The 21413-nt window shown below is 40.6% G+C and overlaps 1 protein-coding gene across 5 annotated transcripts in view; it reads right to left on the bottom strand.

Moving 5' to 3' along the window:
- The window catches only part of LOC122550323 (disco-interacting protein 2 homolog C), a 615797-nt gene that overhangs the window by 213208 nt on the left and 381176 nt on the right, over positions 1-21413 (bottom strand). For all 5 annotated transcript variants that reach the window (XM_087987546.1, XM_087987548.1, XM_087987547.1 and 2 more), the window contains 2 exons: positions 9494-9604; positions 7089-7214 (listed from right to left, as the gene is read on the bottom strand). In XM_087987546.1, coding sequence (XP_087843672.1) covers positions 7089-7214; positions 9494-9604 — 237 coding nt within the window. The remainder of the gene's footprint in view (positions 1-7088; positions 7215-9493; positions 9605-21413) is intronic.

Here is a 21413-nt window from a genome sequence, read left to right as displayed (position 1 = left end):
GCACAGCCTTCTTGACCTGCAATTTTCTTCCTGACCTCTCCGCCCCCACCCCTTCTCCGGCCTATCACCCTCACCTTAACCTCCTTCCACCTATCGCATTCCCAACGCCCCTCCCCCAAGTCCCTACCTTTTATCTTAGCCTGCTTGGCACACCCTCCTCATTCCTGAAGAAGGGCTTATGCCCGAAACGTTGATTCTCCTGTTCCTTGGATGCTGCCTGACCTACTGCGCTTTTCCAGCAACACATTTTTCAGCTCTGATCTCCAGCATCTGCAGTTCTCACTTTCTCCTAACTTCTTAAGGGTAGCTAGTGGGAAATTATTGCTAGCCTAGCCAGTGACACCAACACTCGTTAAAGGACAAAAATAAAATTACAGGATAATCTGTTTCTCATAGTATTGGTTTTGGGATAACAATTGAAAATGACAACAGGAGAATTCCTTGCTCTTCTATTAGTAATAGCATGAGATTACTAATCATAAAAACAGCCTGATTTTTATTGAAAAATCTGAAAATCACTTGCATGCTACTGTTTCCATAGGAGAAAGTGAGGTCTGCAGATGCTGGAGATCAAAGTTGAAACTTTATTGCTGGAACAGCACAGCAGGTCAGGCAGCATCCAGGGAACAGGAGATTCGACGTTTCGGGCACAGGCCCTGAAGAAGGGCCTGTGCCCGAAACGTCGAATCTCCTGTTCCCTGGATGCTGCCTGACCTGCTGTGCTGTTCCAGCAATAAAGTTTCAACTGTTTCCATAGGCCATGTTTACAATCTCTAGGCAAAGTCCCGTCTATGTCACAGTAGAAAATTACTTAACATCACTGTAACCTTTAGTCCATACTTCCTCAGAGGGTCAATTTTGAAAATGACACTATGTAACACGAAGGTTGGTGAAGTTGTGGATAGTGTGGAGGGCTGTTGTAGTTTGCAATGGGACATTGGCGGGATGCTGAGCTGGATTGAGAAGCGGCAGATGGAGTTCAACCTGGAAAAATGTGAAGTGATTCATTTTGGAAGGTCAAATTTGAATGCAGTTTACAAGGTTAAAGGCAGGAATCTTGGCAGTGTAGAGGAACAGAGGAATCTTGGGGTCCATGTCCAAAGATCCCTCAAAAGTTGCCAACCAAGTTGATAGGGTTGTTAAGAAGGTGTGTTTGCTTTCATTAATGGGGGAATTGAGTCTAACAGCCGTGAGGTTATGCTACTGCTCTACAGTGCCCTGGTTAGACCACTCCTGTGTTCAGTTATGGTCATCTCATTACAGGAAGAATGAGGAAGCTTTAGAAAGGGTGCAGAGAAGATTTACCAGGATACTGCATGGACTGGAGGGCATGTCTTATGAAGAAAGGTTGAGGGACCTAAGGCTTTTCTCTTTGAGTCATAGAGTCGTAGAGATGTACAGCATGGAAACAGACCCTTCGGTCCTACCCGTCCATGCCGACCAGATAGCCCAACCCAATCTAGTCCCACTTGCCAGCACCTGGCCCATATCCCTCCAAACCCTTCCTATTCATATACCCATCCAAATGCCTCTTAAATGTTGCAATTGTACCAGCCTCCATCACTTCCTCTGGCAGCTCATTCCATACACGTACCACCCTCTGTGTGAAAACGTTGACCCTTAGGTCTTTTTTATATCTTACCCCTCTCACCCTAAACCTAAGCCTCAAGTTCTAGACTCCCCGACCCCAGGGAAAAGACTTTGTCTATTTACCCTATCCATGCCCCTCATAATTTTGCTATAAGGTCACCCCTCAGCCTCCAATGCTCCAGGGAAAACAGCCCCAGCCTAAAAGAAGAATGCGAGATGACTCGATAGAGGTGTACAAGATGATGAGAGGTATAGAGTGGATAGCCAGAGTCTTTTTCCAAAGGTGGAAGTGGCTATAACAAGGGGGCATAATTTTAAGGTGATTGGAGGAAGGTTTAGGAGAGATGTCAGAGGTAGGTTCTTTACACAGTGTGTGGTGGGTGCATGGAATGCACTGTCAGTTGTGGTAGTAGAGTCAAATACATTAGGGGCATTTCAACGACTCTTGGATAGGCACAAGGATGACAGTGAAATGTAGGTTAGTTTGATCTCAGAATAGAATAAAAGATCAGTACAACATCGTGGGCCAAAGGGCCTGTACTGAGTTGTACTGTTCTATGAACTGCTTTTTTACTATGTCACACCATACAAGACATTTGCCACAAGGCTTCTGGTGGCATATTCCTGTATTCTAATTGCAATTTGTGGTGTGAATTTGGCAGTGACACATCCAAATGAACATCAGATAAAGGGAAAGACACCACAGAGGATGATAGGGTTGGATTCTCCTTAGAGAGGCACAACTAGTATTGAGTTCAATCTGAGGGGCACCATGCCTTGGGTGAGGGGAGAGATTGAGAAGGCAGGTCTTTCATGGTGACCTCAGTCATTACGGGAATTGAACTTGTGCTGCTGGCCTCACTCTGCATTGCAAACCAGCTGTCTGTGAGCTAAATGACTCTCTTATAAAAATTATCATCAGCTCAACAAATTCTGAGCCATTATCAGCATGTGGAAATTAGTAAATCAAGACAACTATGTTACAGATCATAATTGGTACTGCTCACAGTAAGTTGGATATTACATTTTATTTATGACTGAAAGTTATATAGGACCATGCTAAGAACAGCCTGTGTTTAAACAGGCCTTTGAGGCTAAAGGTTCTAATTGATGTATCTTACCAGCTCCAGGCTTATCTACAAACTTCAATTTCCACAGCTAATAATGTGTAATTGGCCTCAGCATGAAATAATTGCCATTTGTTTCTTCTTTTTTAAACACTTTTGTAGTGTGATGGATGCTCTCAGAACTTTTAAATTTAATTAAAGGATCTTCCAGGACATTGCCTCATGGTTAGTCACAGAATATGCTATTTTATAACAACAGGAATATTACAGCATAAGGGATGCTATACTGTGGAGCTATGTGTCACTGCTAAGTCCCTTTAGAAATCAAGGAGTTGCTGGATGATAAAAGACCACAGGTTCATCCAGTTCCTTCTCCCATAAATCGTAGCTGCATGATTCAGTGGTAATGAAGCTACTGACTAATCATAGCAATAAATCTCGATCAATTTAAAAGCAAAATCTCTATTAATTAGTCTACAAGGCAAGTGTAAATGATGTAAAGAAAACACCAGTGAGAGGGAGCTTTGGAAACCCATGTATCCAAAGGTACCTGTTCCTCTGGAGCATGTAACACTTACCATTTGTCATCTCTCGAATTACTCATATTATATGCCAACATATTACTTTTCGAAACAGAACTATCTAATTTGCAACTGAATGAATCAAACTAATTCCATCTATCAACTCCCGAGGGAGTCTGCCTGATAGTGTGAGCACTCGTTCACTATATTATTTTGGCAGATTAGTTTTGAATTTATTCTCCTTCAGGAGGCAGACTGTTTTCCTTGGCTCTCCTGTTCTGGATGAGCTGAAATACCATGTCATAGTTTTGTTTTGCTGGAATCCTAAAAGCAGCAATTCTGTTACCTCTCACCTTTCCTTTTTGTGGGAACATACTCGCTTACTTTCATCTGCCACCTATCTGTCCAAATCCCAAGTTTATTTAAACCCTCATGTTGCTCGGCTTGTTCAGCTGTGGATCCTGCAATCTTCAATCCCTCTGTATCATCTGCAAGCTGCTTGCAATACTTAATGGAAGATTATTGATAAAGATTTTAAACAAAAGAGATTGCAAAACTCTGGTAACATTCTCTCAGAATGTTAACAAATCTCTGCTTTCTGGGATCTGGCAACCACCAATATGTTCAATGTAAAAAATCTCCATTGATTTCCACTTGTTTATTTTCAGTACCTGATAAAGGGTAGAGCTGGAAAAAGCACAGCAGGTCAAGCAGCATCAGAGGAGCAGGAGATTTGACATTTTGGGTTGGGACCCTTCATTAGGGATCATGATCTGTAACGTCGACTCTCCTGTTCCTCCGATGCTGCTTGATCTGCTGTGCTTTCTCCAGCTCCACACTTTATCGACTCTGACTTTCCAGCATCTGCAGTCCTCACTATCTCCTATGTTCAGTACCCACCTTGCAAATGGAACTGTAACAAAGCCCTTAGTGAAGTTCAATTGCATTTACTGTCTTATTCCTGAACAGATCGCTGACCATCTGTTTTATCTGATAGCTTCATTATGAATGTCAGGCTATGCTCCTAGTGCCACTAATGGATTGAATCCTGTGGGGAATATGTATGCAGCTGTGAAGGGGCTGCTAGATTTTGTTTGATTGACAGTTTTATGACAGATAATAAGTTTCTCTTTCTATGAAGCTGCTTGTCAATACTTATTATTTATTTGGGCATAATGAAGAGATATAAAGTGCATTAAAGTCTGTCTCAACAGGTGTATAAATAGCTATATTTTATTGATAAACATATGAGCATACGGTGTGGAAATATCTACCAAGTGTATTTTGAATGGCAATTAATTTATTTAGATAGTTTCAATAGCATCTCCAAGACTTAAAGGTGTCAATACAGAGTATGTTACTTCTGTAACTAATGGGTGTGGGAAAAACAGGAATGGAGCATGTATGGTGGAAATAAAGAGATTGAGGAGCATGGAGGAAAAACACAAGGGACATGGTGGTTTGGAGGGGCTGTTAGGCATATGGAGGAGTCTTGAGGGTGAAGGGGGCATAGAGGAAATTGAGGGGGCATGACCTGCCACTATATTTGCCAACCTCCGTGACTACCTCTGTCCTGTTTTGGTAGATGGTGGTCCCTATCTCCTTGGAATGAAAATTCCATGAGAATGACTGAGCATACTGGACAAATAGCCACAACTATTTGAGACAAATCATGAAATGAGTAAGAGGTTAATCAATAATTTGTCAAGTGGCAAATCCTTTGACAAAACATATATCTGAAGAAACTGCCAGAACCTAATAGCTTTCTACTTTATCTTAATTACTTGGTTTTTGAAGTATATTGTTCCTGAAATGAAAAATGTGTACATGCATACATTTACATATGTCTAAAAAAGTTGCATCTCTATTGCATCTTTCATATCTTCAAAATTCGTTTGGTATTGTTCCCTCTAAAATGGATTAGCAAAATAGGAATTGCCTTAATCATCTGCTGAGGTTAAATCAAGTCAGATTAGTGGAGGTATAAATAGAACCAAATGAGAATGGCAGAGAAAAAAGTGATTAATTACATTAGAAGGTTTGGTGATGCCAAGGAATGGAGGGAGGAATAATGCATGCATTTGTAGGTTGTTAAGAATTCCATTATTAACTTAGATTAATGCAGTCTTTAGAGATGAAACAAAATCCTCACAGAAGGGATTCAAGAGAGTAGGACGGAAAAGACATTTGAGGATCTGAGACAGAAAAGGAATGTAATAATTGGGCAGTATGTAGAGGTGGTGGTGATGGCAATCGTGAAGGATTTAAGCACAGCTCTCAGACAACACAAATGTATTAACATATTCAAGGAATAATCAACTGAAGAAAAGCAGATGTATGGTTGAGGGATTCAATCTTTAAGAGGAGAAGAGTTGAGGCTAGAGATATTCTCTCTCCCTACTCCAACAAATTTAGATTAGATTAGATTACATTACAGCATGGAAACAGGCCCTTCGGCCCAACAAGTCCATACCGATCCGCTGAAGCGCAACCCACCCATGCCCCTACATTTACCCCTTACCTAACACTACGGGCAATTTAACATGGCCAATTCACCTGACCTGCACATCTTTGGACTGTGGGAGGAAACCGGAGTACCCGGAGGAAACCCACGCAGACACGGGGAGAACGTGCAAACTCCACACAGTCAGTCGCCTGAGGCGGGAATTGAACCCGGGTCTCAGGCACTGAGAGGCAGCAGTGCTAACCACTGTGCCAACGTGCTGCCCACTATGGGACTGATCTTGATTGTAATTCTTAAAGCGTTCTGCCACTGTTTTACTATAATATTGATTTTATGTGATCAAATAAGTACATGATTCAGATTTCATGTGTATATTCTGTATTTTTGGAAGTACTATACTTAATCTTCACCAAAACAAAATTGCAGGAAATAACTGGGCTCAGTAGATCTCAATGTTAACTCCCAATGTACATCAGTCTGCATCAGAACTACCTGTGACGTGGTACTAAGGTGCCAGTCTTCCACAAATAAATGCCAAAAATAGCTGTGGAAGAGATTGGAACAGGTTGAACTGATATAATAATAAGTGCATTCTGTCATAAAATAATAGGATGCAAGATCACATTTGCCATCGTGCACACAATTAGTTCTTAAACAATGCCATGTTGTCCCCAGGCTTTAAAAAACAGCACCAGTGATCTGTCAAATGGGGAGAATGAAAACAAATTGCTGGGCAAGTCAATTCAACTGCTCACAAAGGAGTATTATACACATCTCAAATCAGATATGGTGCACTCTGAAGAAGGTAGAGGCAGTGCAGGTAAAAGTTTATAAGGGAGGATGGAACAGATTTTAAACAAAAGAAATTAACCAATTATTAATTGGATAATGCATTACATTCGCCTTTTTTGTGCATGGTGCGATGGGCAGGTTTGTGGAAAATGATTTCAGAAACGTCTGGAAAGTTTCCACAATAAATGGCTTCAAATCATCTGCTTTCCTTTGTTAGTGTAGAACATGAAGGAGCTCCCAAGATGCTATCATTATTTCAGTTTGAAGTTGATGAAAAAAGTCCAATTTCAGTTTTAATTCAAATTAATTTTTCAAATGTATGCATGCAGAGATTTTCCATGTACATTCTTGGACACAGCAGACATATGACAACATAATGTAAGAAATTCAACAGCATGCTTTCTGGGTAATTCAACCTTTTCATGACTTCATTATTCTCATTTGAAAGACACAAATTTAAAGGAATTGAAAACAGCAGGAACCATCTAAATACTGAAAAATTATGGCAATTATCAGAACTGCAGCTTAGTGGTGTAATAATTTTAAAATTCCATTTATTTTTTGTGAATTGCATATACTTTACTAAACAAATGCACAACATAAGCAATACAATGTTAGGTCATAATTCAATGGAATGGGATTGTTTTAATTTACCTGGAGGTGTATAGGCATCCATTGAGGTTTGCACCACCAGAGACCGTCTTTTCGATGGCATAGGAACTGCCATTTTTCTCTCTTTATGTTTGGCAAGAGCAGCTTGCACTGCCTCTGTGTGAACATCTGAGAAAGGGGTGAATACAAGGTTTAGATATTATCACAGAAATTTAAACCCACAGAAATGTCCACTTTTGAAACTCATCACACAGAAATCCCATGAGGAATATACTTATTAAAGACAAACCTCTTGTTCATAAATTATTTACAACCACCAATACAACAGATCCTAATCATTATTTACTCAGGGAGACCCTTCATAAAGAAAAACCCTGCTGTACACACGGTGGTTCAACAACAGTTGCATTACAACAAATAATTTAATATGCGACTTTTCCAACAAGCTTCAGAAGTCCCTCTCACATAACCAAAATGATACAAAATAAGCATCACACTACTTCTTTCATTAAGTTAAATTATTTAGTTTCAATTTTACAAAACTGATCATATTTATCAATTAAAACCCAGGACATAATAGGTTGCAAGTGACATTGAATGTAAAGCAATATTTAATCTATTTCTGAGCTGTCATTTAGTGACCAGGGTAAGCCCCCTTCTTCCAGCAAGATCTTCCAGCCATCTCCAATGCTTCTAAAGGCAACATCAGCACCCCCTCCCATCTTCTCCGGTCCCATATCCACAGTATCCTCCCCACCTCCAACACCAAAGACCCCAAATCTCAACCCTTTTTGCCTGAGGTATCTGGTGACTACCTCTGCATCCAAAGGCCTCCGACCATGGACTCATCATTATTCCCTCCCCAAGTAAGGCTTCTTACCACCCAGCACCCTCAACTCTGCCCTCCACACAAAGAGGTCTCTGACCACTTCCCTATCGCTGAGATCCTCAGTACCCATCTCACTTAAAATGAGGTTCCCAACTTTCCCTGTGGCCCATGTTCCTATTGAGGATGGGGTGAGTCAAAGGCATTCATGTTTTAATAGATATTTAAAAGGAAAACAGTAAGTAACATGAGTGTCAGTAACATGATCCTCTTAAAAGGAAAACAGGGAATTAATAATTGACATTACAGAAATCGCAGATGAAGTGAAACAATATTTTGCTTGTCTTTACTTTAAAGGAAATAAAGAAATTTGCCAATTAAAACCGTAGGTCGGGTATAAGAGGGAGATGGGGGCAGAAGCCTCACACTGCATTACTGGAGCTAGCCCATATGTTTTATGGCTTCACATCAGGCTCCTTCATCAACTGTTGGAACATCAGTCTTGGAAAAAGGGTCAGGCTGAGCAGAGAGTGAGCTGTCCACCCACTCCCTTAAACTTCTACCCAAAGTCTCTGATTCTTCCTGGAGTTCTCAAGGTTTCTGACTGCCCTTCCAGAGAACCTTCTGATTCCCCAACCCACTCTCCCAACCACCTCTGGGTTTTGGTAATTATAAATAATGGAAATTCTATGTAAACTAACCATTAGAACATATTCCTTATTCAGAGGATTGACAAACAAAAAATATAATTTGTTAAAACAATTTGTTTACTAAGATTTGCAAGTCTTAATCATAAAGTGGTTTCAGATCACAAAGGATAATTGTGAGATATAAAATATTTTTAGCTTCAAAAGTTTCTATGAGGCCATCGTGAATGATCAATATATTTTCTAACAGTTAGGAGTAATATTACTCATGTTATTAAGTGAACAGATATTTAACATGGCAACATTTAATTACCTATCATCTCCCTCAATGTAACAGAATTAATTTGAGAAAAGAGAATCATAGCCTGTTCATCCAACAACTCAAGAAAGTAAAGTGCAGAGAAAGGATGGCAATGGATGGTCATATTTGCAGATACACAGAGAAAAGGAAAGTGAAGATAGCGAAAGGTATTTAAGTTCGGGTGTGGAATGGAGAGGGGTGGGAGGCTATAACATAAAAGTGAGGAAGCAAGTTGTTAATTAATTAACAGATGGCTCACCAAGAAATGTATTAACATGTTATACTTGCAATTTAGTACACAGCCTTAATTCTTAGTTTGAATAGGTGTGCTGTCAGAATTTTCAACAACTTGAACTGGACCTTTGTTCTCACAAATGAATCATTTTAGAACTACAAAAGAGATGTCACAGCTGTAACAACACCTACAGCTACTTGCAAATATTCTTGGAGTTATCATTACAACAGAACACTGCAGAAAATACAAATACCTTGAAGGAAGGACCTCTTAAGCAGTGCTGGGAGGAGGAAAGAGTGGAATAATTTCCACCATTATGGTATTAACACAATAGTGTCATAACAGATTTTGTTGGTTCCATAACTGCAAAAAACATTGCTTTGAATTACAAACCTAGTTCGTGATGTGGAAATAATTAAAGTTGAGCTACTGTCATACCTGATCTGTAACGTTCATCTCGTGACCCTGATGACCGGCGACGGTGGTATCTGGAGGAGGATGATGGTGTGACTGGTGTTCGACGCTCTTGTGGTAGTGAAGGTTCCACTCCTACAGCAAAGGAGTAAAAACAATGCTCAGTGTAACATACTTCAAAACAATAAACAGTAAGAGGATGACCATTGTGCTTCTCATTGTGCTACCCCCCCTTAGTTTAAAGCTATGCCCCCTTGTAATAGCTGACTCCATACGTGGAAAACGATTCTCACTGTCGACCCTATCTAAACCCCTAATCATCTTATACACCTCTATCAAGTCACCCCTAAACCTTCTTTTCTCCAATGAAAACAACCCCAAGTGCCTCAGCCTTTCCTCATACGATCTTCCTACCATACCAGGCAACATTCTGGTAAACCTCCTCTGCACCCGTTCCAGTGCCTCCACATCCTTCCTATAGTATGGCGACCAAAACTGCACACAATACTCCAGATGCAGCCGCACCAGAGTCTTATACAACTGCAACATGACCTCAGTACTCCGGAACTCAATTCCTCTACCAATAAAAGCCAGTACGCCATATGCCTTCTTCACCGCACTATTTACCTGGGTGGCAACTTTCAAAGATTTGTGTACCTGGACACCAAGATCCCTCTGCTCATCCACACTACCAAGTATCCGACCGTTAGCCCAGTACCCCATCTTTTTATTACTCTTACCAAAGTGAATCACCTCACACTTAGCTACATTGAACTCCATTTGCCACCTTTCTGCCCAGTTCTGCAGCTTATCTATATCCCGCTGTAACCTGCCACATCCTTCCTCACTGTCTACAACTCCTCCGACTTTCGTATCATCCGCAAACTTGCTCACCCCTCCTCCAGGTCATTTATAAAAATGACAAACAGCAATGGTCCCAAAACAGATCCTTGCAGAACACCGCTAGTGACCGCACTCCAAGATGAACCTTTGCCATCAACTACTACGCTCTGTCTTCTTCCAGCCAGCCAACTCCTAATCCAAACCTCCAACTCACCCTCAATGCCATACCTCCGTATTTTTTGCAGTAGTCTACCATGGGGAACCTTATCAAACGCCTTACTAAAATCCATATACACCACATCTACTGCTTTCCCCTCGTCCACCTCCTTAGACACCTTCTCAAAGAATTCAATAAGGTTTGTGAGGCACGACCTGCCCTTCACAAAACCATGCTGACTATCCTTGTTCACATTATTCCTATCCAGATGTTCATAAATCCTATCCCTTACAATTCTCTCTAAGATTTTGCCCACAACAGAAGTGAGACTCACCGGCCTATAGTTACTAGGGTTATCCCTACTCCCCTTCTTGAACAAGGGACCCACATTTGCTAGCCTCCAATCTTCTGGCACTACTCCTGTAGACAATGAGGACATAAAAATCAAGGCCAATGGCTCTGCAATCTCCTCCCTTGCTTCCCAGAGAATCCTAGGATAAATGCCATCAGGCCCAGGGGACCTCTCTATTTTCACCCTTTCCAGAATTTCCAACACCTCTTCTCTACATACCTCAGGCCATCCATTCTACTTATTTGTGACTCAGTACTCACATTGACAACAATGTCCTGTTCCTGATTGAATACTGACGAAAAGTATTCATTCAGTGTCTCCCCAATCTCTTCAGCCTCCACACGCAACTTCCCACTACTACCCTTGACTGGACCTATTCCTACCCTAGTCATTCTTTTATTCCTGACATACCTATAGAAAACCTTAGGGTTTTCCTTAATCCTACCAACTAAGGACCTTTCATGTCCCCTCCTTGCTGCTCTTAGCTCTCTCTTCAGGTCCTTCCTGGCTACCTTATAACTCTCAATCGCCCCAATTGAACCTTCACGCCTCATCTTTACATAGGCCGCCCTCTTCCATTTAACAAGGGATTCCAATTCCTTATTAAACCACGGCTCCCTCACACGACCCTTTCCTCCCTGCCTGACAGGCACATACTTATCAAGGACACTCAATAGTTGCTCCTTGAACAAGCTCCACATATCAATTACACCCTTGCCTTGAAGCTTACTTTTCCAGGCCACACATCCTAAATCATGCCTCACAGCATCATAATTTCCCTGCCTCCATCTATAACTCTTGCCCTGTAGTGCACACTTATCCTTCTTCATCATTATGGGCATTGGATAGGCATATGGAGGATAGTGGGCTAGTGTAGGTTAGGTGGGCTTGGATCGGCGCAACATCGAGGGCCGAAGGGCCTGTACTGCGCTGTATTCTTCTATGTTCTATGTTCTATGTTCATGAACATCAGTGAGAGAACACTGTTTCCTCATTTAAAAACATTATAACATCTTCGTTGTTTTTTTTAAGAAGGAAATTAGATTGTCCTTTCCAGGAGACCAGTTTGATATAAATTAAAACATACTACCACCAAGATGATAAATCAACACATAACAAGAAAAAATATTCATGAGTATCACATCTAATTTAACTTTAAACGTGTGCAAAGGTAGTACAGCATTATCATAAAAACAAATAACATTTCCACTAAACTAACATATTGGCTTCAGGTTTCCACTAGGTTGCATTATCTTTTCACATAATTCTTCCAGAGTCAGCAAACCATTGCAAAAAAGGTCACAGGATTTCGAGCGTACGTTATGCCAAGTCTAATTCAGGTTTACACTTTCTTGTTCTAGTTTTTAAAAAAAACTGCGCACTAGAAGCTGGCCATACCCACAAATCTCACAACAGTCCCAGAGTAAATTAACCTCCATGATGAACTTTCATTAATTATGTTTGTTTGTAGACCACATTTTGGTTGCAAGGACCTTAATAAGCACATTTTAAACCTTTCTGAATTTACCATTTGTTTTCCATTTATTAAGAAAATGATTCAGAAGTGGTGATGCTACAGCTGTGGACCAGCAATCCAAGACCCCAGGCTAATAATCTGAAGATGCGTATTCAAATCCCGCTTGGCTGATAGCGAAATTTGAATTCAATAAAAATCTAGAATTTAAAAGATTACCTCTCGGTGATTATGTAACCACTACCAATTGTCAGAAAAAAATCTAGGTTTATTCATGGCCTGTACAGAAGCAAATCTGCCAACTGTACCTTGCCTGGCCTACATGTGACTTTAGGTGCATAATAGTGTGGTTCCCTCTTAACAGCCCTCTGAAAGCCAAACATTCCATACAAGAATAAGGAAAAGAAAACTGATTACTGGACACAACACACTGAACAAATGGTTTTGTCTAGTTTATCAAGGTTACTCTTAGTTATTGAAATTCAGGTTCCTCACAGGTTAACCCAGGTATTCTGACTCAAAACACTTATTTTTGTGATAAACCCTTTCTCATAATTATCCAAACTGCATCAAGTTACACTTCTTTGACATAAAGATTAATTTCTTTTTTTATTAATCATTCATGGGATGAGAGTGTCACTGGCTGGGCCATCATTTATTGTCTGACTACAGCTGCCCTTGAGAAGGTAGTGGTGAGCTGTCTTCTTGAACCACTGGAGTGCATGTGCTGTAGGTTGCCCCACTATGCCCCTGAGGAGGGAATTCCAGGACTTTGGGCCAGCTACAGTGAAGGAATGGTGATATATTTCCAAGTCAGGATGGTGTGTTGCTTCAAGAAGGAGAACTTGCAGGCGGTGGTGTACCCATACATCTACTGGCCTTGTCCTTCTTGAAGGTCGTGGGTTTGAATGGTGCTATCTAAGGAGTCTTGTTGAGTTTCTGCATCTAGCCTTTGACCTGCTCTTGCAGCCACTATATATATTGCTAGTCCAGTTTAGTTACTGCTCAATAGTAACCTCCAGGATGTGTTTAGTGGGGATTCAGTGAAGGTAACACCATTGAATATCAAAAGACATCAGTGATTAAATGGTCTTTTATTGATGATGGTCACTGCCTGGCATTTGTGTGGTGCGAGTGTTACTTGTCACTTGTCAGCCCAAGCCTGGATATTGTTTCGATCCTGCTGCATTTGAACTGTTTCAGTATCTGAGGAGTCGTGACTGGTGCTGAACAGTGTGCAATCATTAGTGAACATCCACAGTTCTCACCTTATGGTGGGGGGAAGTTCACTGATAAGCAGCTGGAGATGCCTGGGCCGAGGACAGTAGCCTGATGAGCTCCTGCAGCGATGTCCTACAGCTGAGTTGACTGACCCCCAACAACCTCAACCATCTACCTTTGTGCTAGGTATGACTTCAACAGTATGGAGCTTTCCCCCCCCCCGATTTCCATTGATTCTAATTTTGCGAGGGTTCTTTGATGCCACACTTGATCAAATATGGCCTTAATGTCAAGGGTTGACACGGTCACCTTTGAAAATATTATTTTCTAAAAGCTAGAGTGTGTTCTGCTCATTTAAGGTAGTTGTTCGGCAAATGCAAATACGTTTTAGCTTAAACTTAAGGAAAAGATACTTATCAGAATGAGAGCAATTTGCACCTGGATTACATTGAGAAAATCTTCCCTTTGTTTGTACCACAATTATAACATCTGAAGAATGACGTGTAAGAAATTGCTTTATAACATCTGAATATCCCAACTTATTTACTCTCTGGGATCATGGGTTACTGAATCAAACATCACCAGCTGGTTTATTATTCATTAAATAACTTTACTGTATAATTTTATTGTCATGACCTCTCATTATTATTTTAGTAAAATGTACACTTGTGTCCATTAGTCATCATGATGACATGAATATGCATGAAAGTGACTGTGATTCATAAGTCATAAAGTGTTTGAGAATCAGGAAGTGCCTGGAAGTCATAAGGTACAACTGCAGTATGAGAGACATAGAAGTAATAAATTTATATAAACTGGGAAACATAACGTAGAAAGTGAGAATTTCATTTAACAGTTTGACAAATAAAAAACATTGTACAAGACAATCACTGCAAATGCTGATCAAAAATATATCACATTTCAAATGAAGAACTCTGAATTTTTGGCCATCAAACTAAATTCAAATTGAGGTTTTTTTTCTCTCTGTATTCCTTCACAGGAGGTGGACATTTACTGCAATAGCCTTCACTGCCCAAGGAGTAGTGGTGATGAGTCAGCTATACTGAAAATCATAAACAGATTGTAACAGGAATGCACAGACAGTACAAGTCTAAGAGTAAATCAATGGATAAAGCTACAGATTACAGAACAAATATAAGGGCAAAAGTAAAAGGCTGTGTATCTAAATTCACACAGCACGTGAAACAAACTAACAGTGCAGACAGACGGTTGCAAGGTGACACAAATTAGGGCCTGACCGACATTCAGTCTAATTTTCTTAGCAGTTGCAAGGGCCTCCAAGTCCTGTGAGCAGCAGTGGCTTTCACAACTGGAAGTCATTGCCACTGTTGGCTTGCCAATACCGCGTGTGGAACACTGGAGGGACTGTGCAGCTTCGACCGGATTAACGAAGTGTAATTGACATGCAAGCAGTGACCATAATATGTTTGAATTTTATATTCAGAATGAGGAACAGAAGAGTGGGTCCAAGGCTGGTTTTTAAATTTAAATAAGGACGATTACGTGGGTGCTAAAGTGGAGCTCACCAAATTGAACCAGCCAATTAGGTTAAGGGTTAGCTCAATGACAGATGTAGTAACAGTCATTTAAGAGGATTTTAAATGAACACACAAAAGAGTTACATTCCTATAAGAAAGAAAAACCAAAAGGGATGTACCTCCCCTTGTAGTTAAGTTAAAAGCTAAAGCTAATATCAAATATAATGGAAAAGCATGTAATTGCACAAGGATGGGTGGTGGGTCAGAAGATTGGACTAATATTTAAAAGGCAAAAAATGATTGAAAAGGTTATTAAAGAAGGAAAAATAATATGAGAGAGAAAGCTGGCTAGAAATACAAAAACACGGCTAATTGGAGATTACTAAAAAAAGAAAAAGAATTTAGAAAGTGAGCATTAGTCCTTATGACAATGCTGTTCCTTGAACAAGGTTATTTTGTCCTTCGGTTTTTTTTAAAGAGAGGTTGTAAAGACAGAGGTGCTAAAATGTCTGGAAAAGGGCCTAGTTTAACAATGGCACGGGAGTAGCGAGTTCTCCCATTTCAATTTTTTTTCTAGCTTGGTTTAATTGTAGCAGAGAAGCTGCTGGTAGCAGGTACAGAAGCTGCTACAGTGGGAAAAAGGGTTCCATGCTTCAGCAGATGATTCTTCACTGATTGACTTCTCTCCTGCCATAAGAATCTATGTTTGATTTACCTTGTGCCAAGTGGTGTGTTTATGGGATGTTGGGGGAATCGGAACAGCTCCTTAGTTAAGTTGTGGTATCGCGTTAGTTGGGCTTTCAAATAGTTAAGTTATTCTAAATTCTGTTTTCTTTTGTTCATGTTTCAACTGTAGTGTTTAAATGAATTCTGTTATGCTTAAGGAGGACTGGTTTGACCAGCTGCATCACCCTGGAACACCCATTTCATATCTGCCTTTAAAAAAAGAGAAAGTTAGGGTCGAGGCTACCTTCTTGAAAATTTTTTTAGAGGGTTTGGCCTGGCCCATTACAGTCCTATATAAAGTGAATCTGGGGAATTAATAATGAAAAATAAAGAAGGGCAGATGCATTGATTAGACATTTTGCATCCAACTTCACCATCGAGGATATTGGTAAGATGCCAGAAATTGATGTTATTCGGGAAATGGAAGGGAAGAAGGAACTCAAAATTAAAAACACTAGCAAAGTGGTGTTAAGCAAGTTATTGATTTGCAGACTTACAAGTCCGAAGTCCTAATGGGCTTCATCCTCGGGTCTCAAAAGAAGTGTTCAGTGAGATAATTAATATTAATTTGATATTGGCAGTGACATTGGTATTAATTTTCCAAAAATCTCCAGTTTGGGTGAAGGTTCTGCTTGATCGGAAAGCAATGAAAAGAATCCAAGAATTCCACAGTACAGTTCAACCCGTGTCGATAGCAGCTCCTGAAAGGCTATCCAGCTAGTCCCATTCTCCAGTCCTATCTCTATAGCCTGCTAAGTACATCACGTCCAAATATATATCCAGCTCTCTTTTGAAACCGCTAATGGAATCCATCTCCGTCACTCGCTGTTGCATCCTTTATTAACCTGTTGATCGCCCCAGGTCATGAGGCTAAGGTGTCAACAGTCTACAAAACAAAACCTTGAAACAGAACATTGCCTTATAATGGAAGGCTAAGCAGGCTAGGCTTGCATCCACTGGCATTTAGAAGAATCAGGGGTGAATTGATTGAAACATACAGGACGCTGAAAGGTCTTTACAGACTGGATGAGGAAAAGATATTTGCACTCATAGGAGAATCTAGAATGAAAGGTCACTTGCTTAAAAATAAGGGGTCATGCATTTAATAAAGAGATAAGAAGAATATTTTTCTCACAAAGAATTAAGAGTATTTGAAACACTCTTCCTCAAAACGTGGTAGAAGCAGAATCTTTGAATAGTTTTAAGGTATACATAAGCAGATAGATTCTTACAAATAAGTGGAGTAGACCACTTGACCCCTGTAGGCGATTCAGCTATTCAGTAACACCTTGGCTGATCTGATACCATACTGAAATCTGCATTCCCATGATCCCAATCACCTTTCACCCCCATCGGCTTTTAACAAATATCTACCCTTTTCAGCCTTGAAAAAATTTCAAGAATATAATGTAGCTCGTGTAGCCTGACAGGTCTCAACCCAAGGACGTCTGGCCAGTTAAAGAGTGGTGGGGGGCTGAATGAGTGGACAAATGCATGGCAGAGGCAGCATAGTTGGTTAAATATGAAGTTATCTACTTTCGTAGTGAAAGCAGAAAGGCAAATCTCTGATTGGTTATAAATTGAGAAGGGGGACGGTACAACATGACCTGGGTGTCTGTGTACACCAGTCACTGAAAGTAAGCATCAGTTGCAGCAGGTATTACGGTAGGTCTGAATACCAGAGCCGGGAGTTTTTTGCTGTAATTGTACAGGGCCTTGGTAAGACCACATCTGGAGTGTTACACATAATTTTGGTCTCCTTATCTTAGGAAGGATGTTCTCGTACACAGAGAGCTCATTAGATTTACCAGACTGATTCTTGGGATGGCAGGAGTGATGTATGAAGAGACATTTTATCAGTTTAGTAGAATGAGGGAGGAATCTCATAGACAAATAGAATTCGACAGGCCGAGATAGAATAAACGGAGGAAGGATGTCCCCGAAGACAGGACAGTCCAGAATCAGGGGTCACAATCTAAAAGGATGCTAGGCAAACCATATAGGTCTGAGAAGAGGAGAAATTGCTTCTCAGAGAGTGTTAAACCTTTGGATTTCGCTTCCATAGAAAGTAGCTCCGGAAAAAATATTGTATGATCTCAAAAAAAAGAGCTGGTGTTAGCACTGGGGCTAAAGGGGTCAAAGAATAAGAGGGAAAATCAGGAACAGGCTACTGAGTAGATGATCAGCCAGGATCATAATGAATTGCACAGCAGGCTTAAAAGGCCAAATAGAGTCATAGAGATGTACAGCATGGAAACAGACCCTTCACTCCAACCCTTCCAAGCTGACCAGATACCCCAACCCAAAATAGTCCCACCTGTCAGCACCCAGCCCATATCCCTCCAAACCCTTCCTATTCATTTCCAATCCAAATGCTTCTGAAATGTACCAGCCTCCTCCACTTCATCTGGCAGCTCATTCCATACACATACCACCCTCTGCGTGAAAATGTTGTCCCTTAGGTCTCTTTTATCACTTTCCCCTCTCACCCTAAACCTATGCCCTCTAGTTCTGGACTCCTCCACCTTAGGGAAAAGACTTTGTCTATTTATCCCATCCATGCCCCTCATAATTTTGTAAACCTCTATAAGGTCACCCCTCAGCCGCCAACGCTCCAGGGAAAACAGCCCCAGCCTGTTCAGCCTCTCCCTAAAACTCAAATCCTCCAACCCTGGCAACATCCTTGTAAATCTTTTCTGAACCATTTCAAGTTTCATCACATCTTTCCGATAGGAAGGAGACCACAATTGCACGCAATATTCCAACAGTGGCCTAACCAATGACCTGTACAGCTGCAACACGACCTCCCAACTCCTGTACTCAATACTCTGACCAATAAAGGAAAGCATACCTTCTTCACTATCCTATCTACCTGCAACTCCACTTTCAAGGAGCTATGAACCTGCACTCCAAGGTCTCTTTGTTCAGCAACACTCTCTAGGTCCTTGCCATTAAGTGTATAAGTCCTGCTAAGATTTGCTTTCCCAAAATGCAGCACTTCGCAATTATCTGAATTAAACTCCAACTGCCACTTCTCAGCCCATTGGCCCATCTGATCAAAAATGGCCTACTCCTGCTTTTATTTTTATGTTTATATGTCCTAAAGATACCCAACATTGAACAATTTTATTTCTGAACTTGGCTCTAAAGGTAAATAAATCTTTCTGCTAATCAGTGCCAACTATTGATGCTGCTGCATCCTGAGCTCTAATCATGATTTAAAGAATCTAAGTGCACAGAACAAGATCAGCAGTGCCAATGTACACACCCCATGTCATTGAGATTAATCCCTGTCAAAAGCAAAGTTTAAAATGAAAGCTTTTCATTACAAAGTAATTGTAGCTGATACATGCACACAAAATCAATCTGTGGTTAAAATTTTGAGTGTATGAAGCATGGAGCAGATGAGGTGAATGGCATGTGTGTGTGTACTTCGGAGAAAGCTAGATAGGACACAAGGGTAAAGGGGATTAGAAGTTCATGTTTAGGGTGTAGGTTGATGTTTATACTGTTAAATGAGGTAAGACGAGAGGATGTGTGTGTGGAGTATGAACACCAGAAGATTTCAGTGGTTCGAATAGCTGTTTTTTTTGCTGCGAATTCTACACATGATCTAGGGCCTAAACAGCTCTAAATTTCACATATAAAACAGATGGTGAAAACATCACACTTCAGCTCTCTATAGCACCTGCTGCAGTTGATTCTGTTATGCAAAGTGTATGTGCATTGGTTAGACAGGCTGTTAATTCGAGAACTGAAAGATTTGACCTGGAGGATTGTCTTTACGAACCAGAATCAAAAGGGAAAAAGCCTTTATTTAAAAAATTAAAATTTGTTCTTGGAATGGGACCCCAAACTTTAAAGGCTGCATATATCATCCATCCTCAATTAACATGAATGGGTGGGCTTCCTCGTTGAACTGGGTAAAAACACGGACTGCAGATGCTGGAAACCAGATTCTAGATTAGAGTGGTGCTGGAAAAGCACAGCAGTTCAGGCAGCATCCGAGGAGCAGGAAAATCGACGTTTCGGGCAAAAGCCCTTCATCAAGTCACCTCATTCCATTATTCCTGATGAAAGGCTTTTGTCCAAATTGTCGATTTTCCTGCTCCTTGGATGCTGTCTGAATTGCTGTGTTTTCCAGTACGACTCTAATGTAGAATCTATTCCTCATTGAACTGCAGATTTTGTGGTGTTAATAATCTGCCATTTCTAGAATGCGTCTTTAGCAGCAATGAAGAAATATGTCCAAGTTGGGATGGATAATCTGAAAATGTTTCTGCACCATTACCACTCTGACCCTCCTACAGGTTGCAATGAAATAAGATGCCACATATGCTTTTTTTAATACATACTGGGAAAAATAGAAGTTTGGATACTGCTGTATCACAGAGAATGTAGCAAGTAGTTTTCTTTTGGATTTTTGGAGCTCAAAACATCAAAAATGGAACTATGTGGTGTTCACTTACTGGTTACAAAAAGTCATGTGGCTTTTGGAGAAGTTAAATTTGTTACTTTTCTGAGATGAGATGAAACCGTGGTCATTTGGGTTGAAAGGTTTCTGAGCAAATGCCTTTGGAATTTCAAGTTCCAGTTTGTCATAGACCTGAGAAGGTGTTGTTGGACTCTGACCTCCAGAAAGCCATAAAAAGGTCTATCCCTTTGTACCCTCCGAGAGTGGAAAAGTACCACCTTAAAAAGGCTAAAAAGAGGAACTTGAACTCAAGCAAAGACCCAAATCTGAATGGCTAACTATCAAATTAAGGATCTTCTATAACTCTCAACTGTGACAAAGTCACTTCATTCCATTATTGCAGCTTGATTCTCAGAATTAGCTCTATTTTATATTAGAGCTAACATAATATGATATTATTGTAGAGCTCTCTGTCTCATTTGCACACTTGGATTTAAAGGGGTACAGCATTCATTTGCATAGAAGTAGTTAATAATCCATTGTTCCACAGGTTGAATGATGAGCTGTTGATAAGTATTTTTCTGTTTATTGAGAAAATCTGCTGAGAGTTTTTTTCCATCCTACATAGCAGGCACAATCAAGCAAATTAACCATCTTGGTGATTCAATTAGTTATTTAAACATTTCTGCTGGCTAATGGAGCAATATGGCTTGATCATCAGTACACTCATCCCAATATGGTTCTTACAAGCATCATTGTAAACTTGGTGACTTTCAAAAGAATTTACTCATGGAATGTGGGTGTCACTGGCTGGCCAGCATTTATCGTCAGTCCCTAGTTGCCATTGCAAAAGTACTGGTGAGCTGCCTTCTTGAACTGCTGCAGCCCACAGTGCCCGTTGGGAGGAAATTCCAGAGTTTTGATCTAGCAACACTGAAGGAACAGCGATATATTTCCAATTCAGGATGCTGAGCAACTTGGTGGGGAGCTTGCAGGTGCGCTGGTGTTCTCATGCATTTACTGCCCTTGTCCACTTAGATGGAAGTGATTGGGGGTTTGAAAGGTGCTGTCCAAGGATCGTTTGTGAAATCCTGCAGTGTATTCTGTAGATAGTACACATTGCTACTACTGAGCGTTGCCGTTAAAAGGAATGGATGCTTCTGGATGTGGTGTCAATCAAGAGGGCTACTTTGACCTGGTTGGTATCAAGCTTCTTGAGTGGTGTTGGAGCTGCACCCATCCAGGCAAATGGGAACAT

Source organism: Chiloscyllium plagiosum, unplaced genomic scaffold (genome assembly GCF_037043375.1).
Source record: "Chiloscyllium plagiosum isolate Xiang-an unplaced genomic scaffold, Cpla_swu_hap1 HiC_scaffold_5, whole genome shotgun sequence".
Lineage (NCBI taxonomy): Eukaryota > Metazoa > Chordata > Chondrichthyes > Orectolobiformes > Hemiscylliidae > Chiloscyllium > Chiloscyllium plagiosum.
This window is presented reverse-complemented; position numbering and strand designations above follow the sequence as displayed.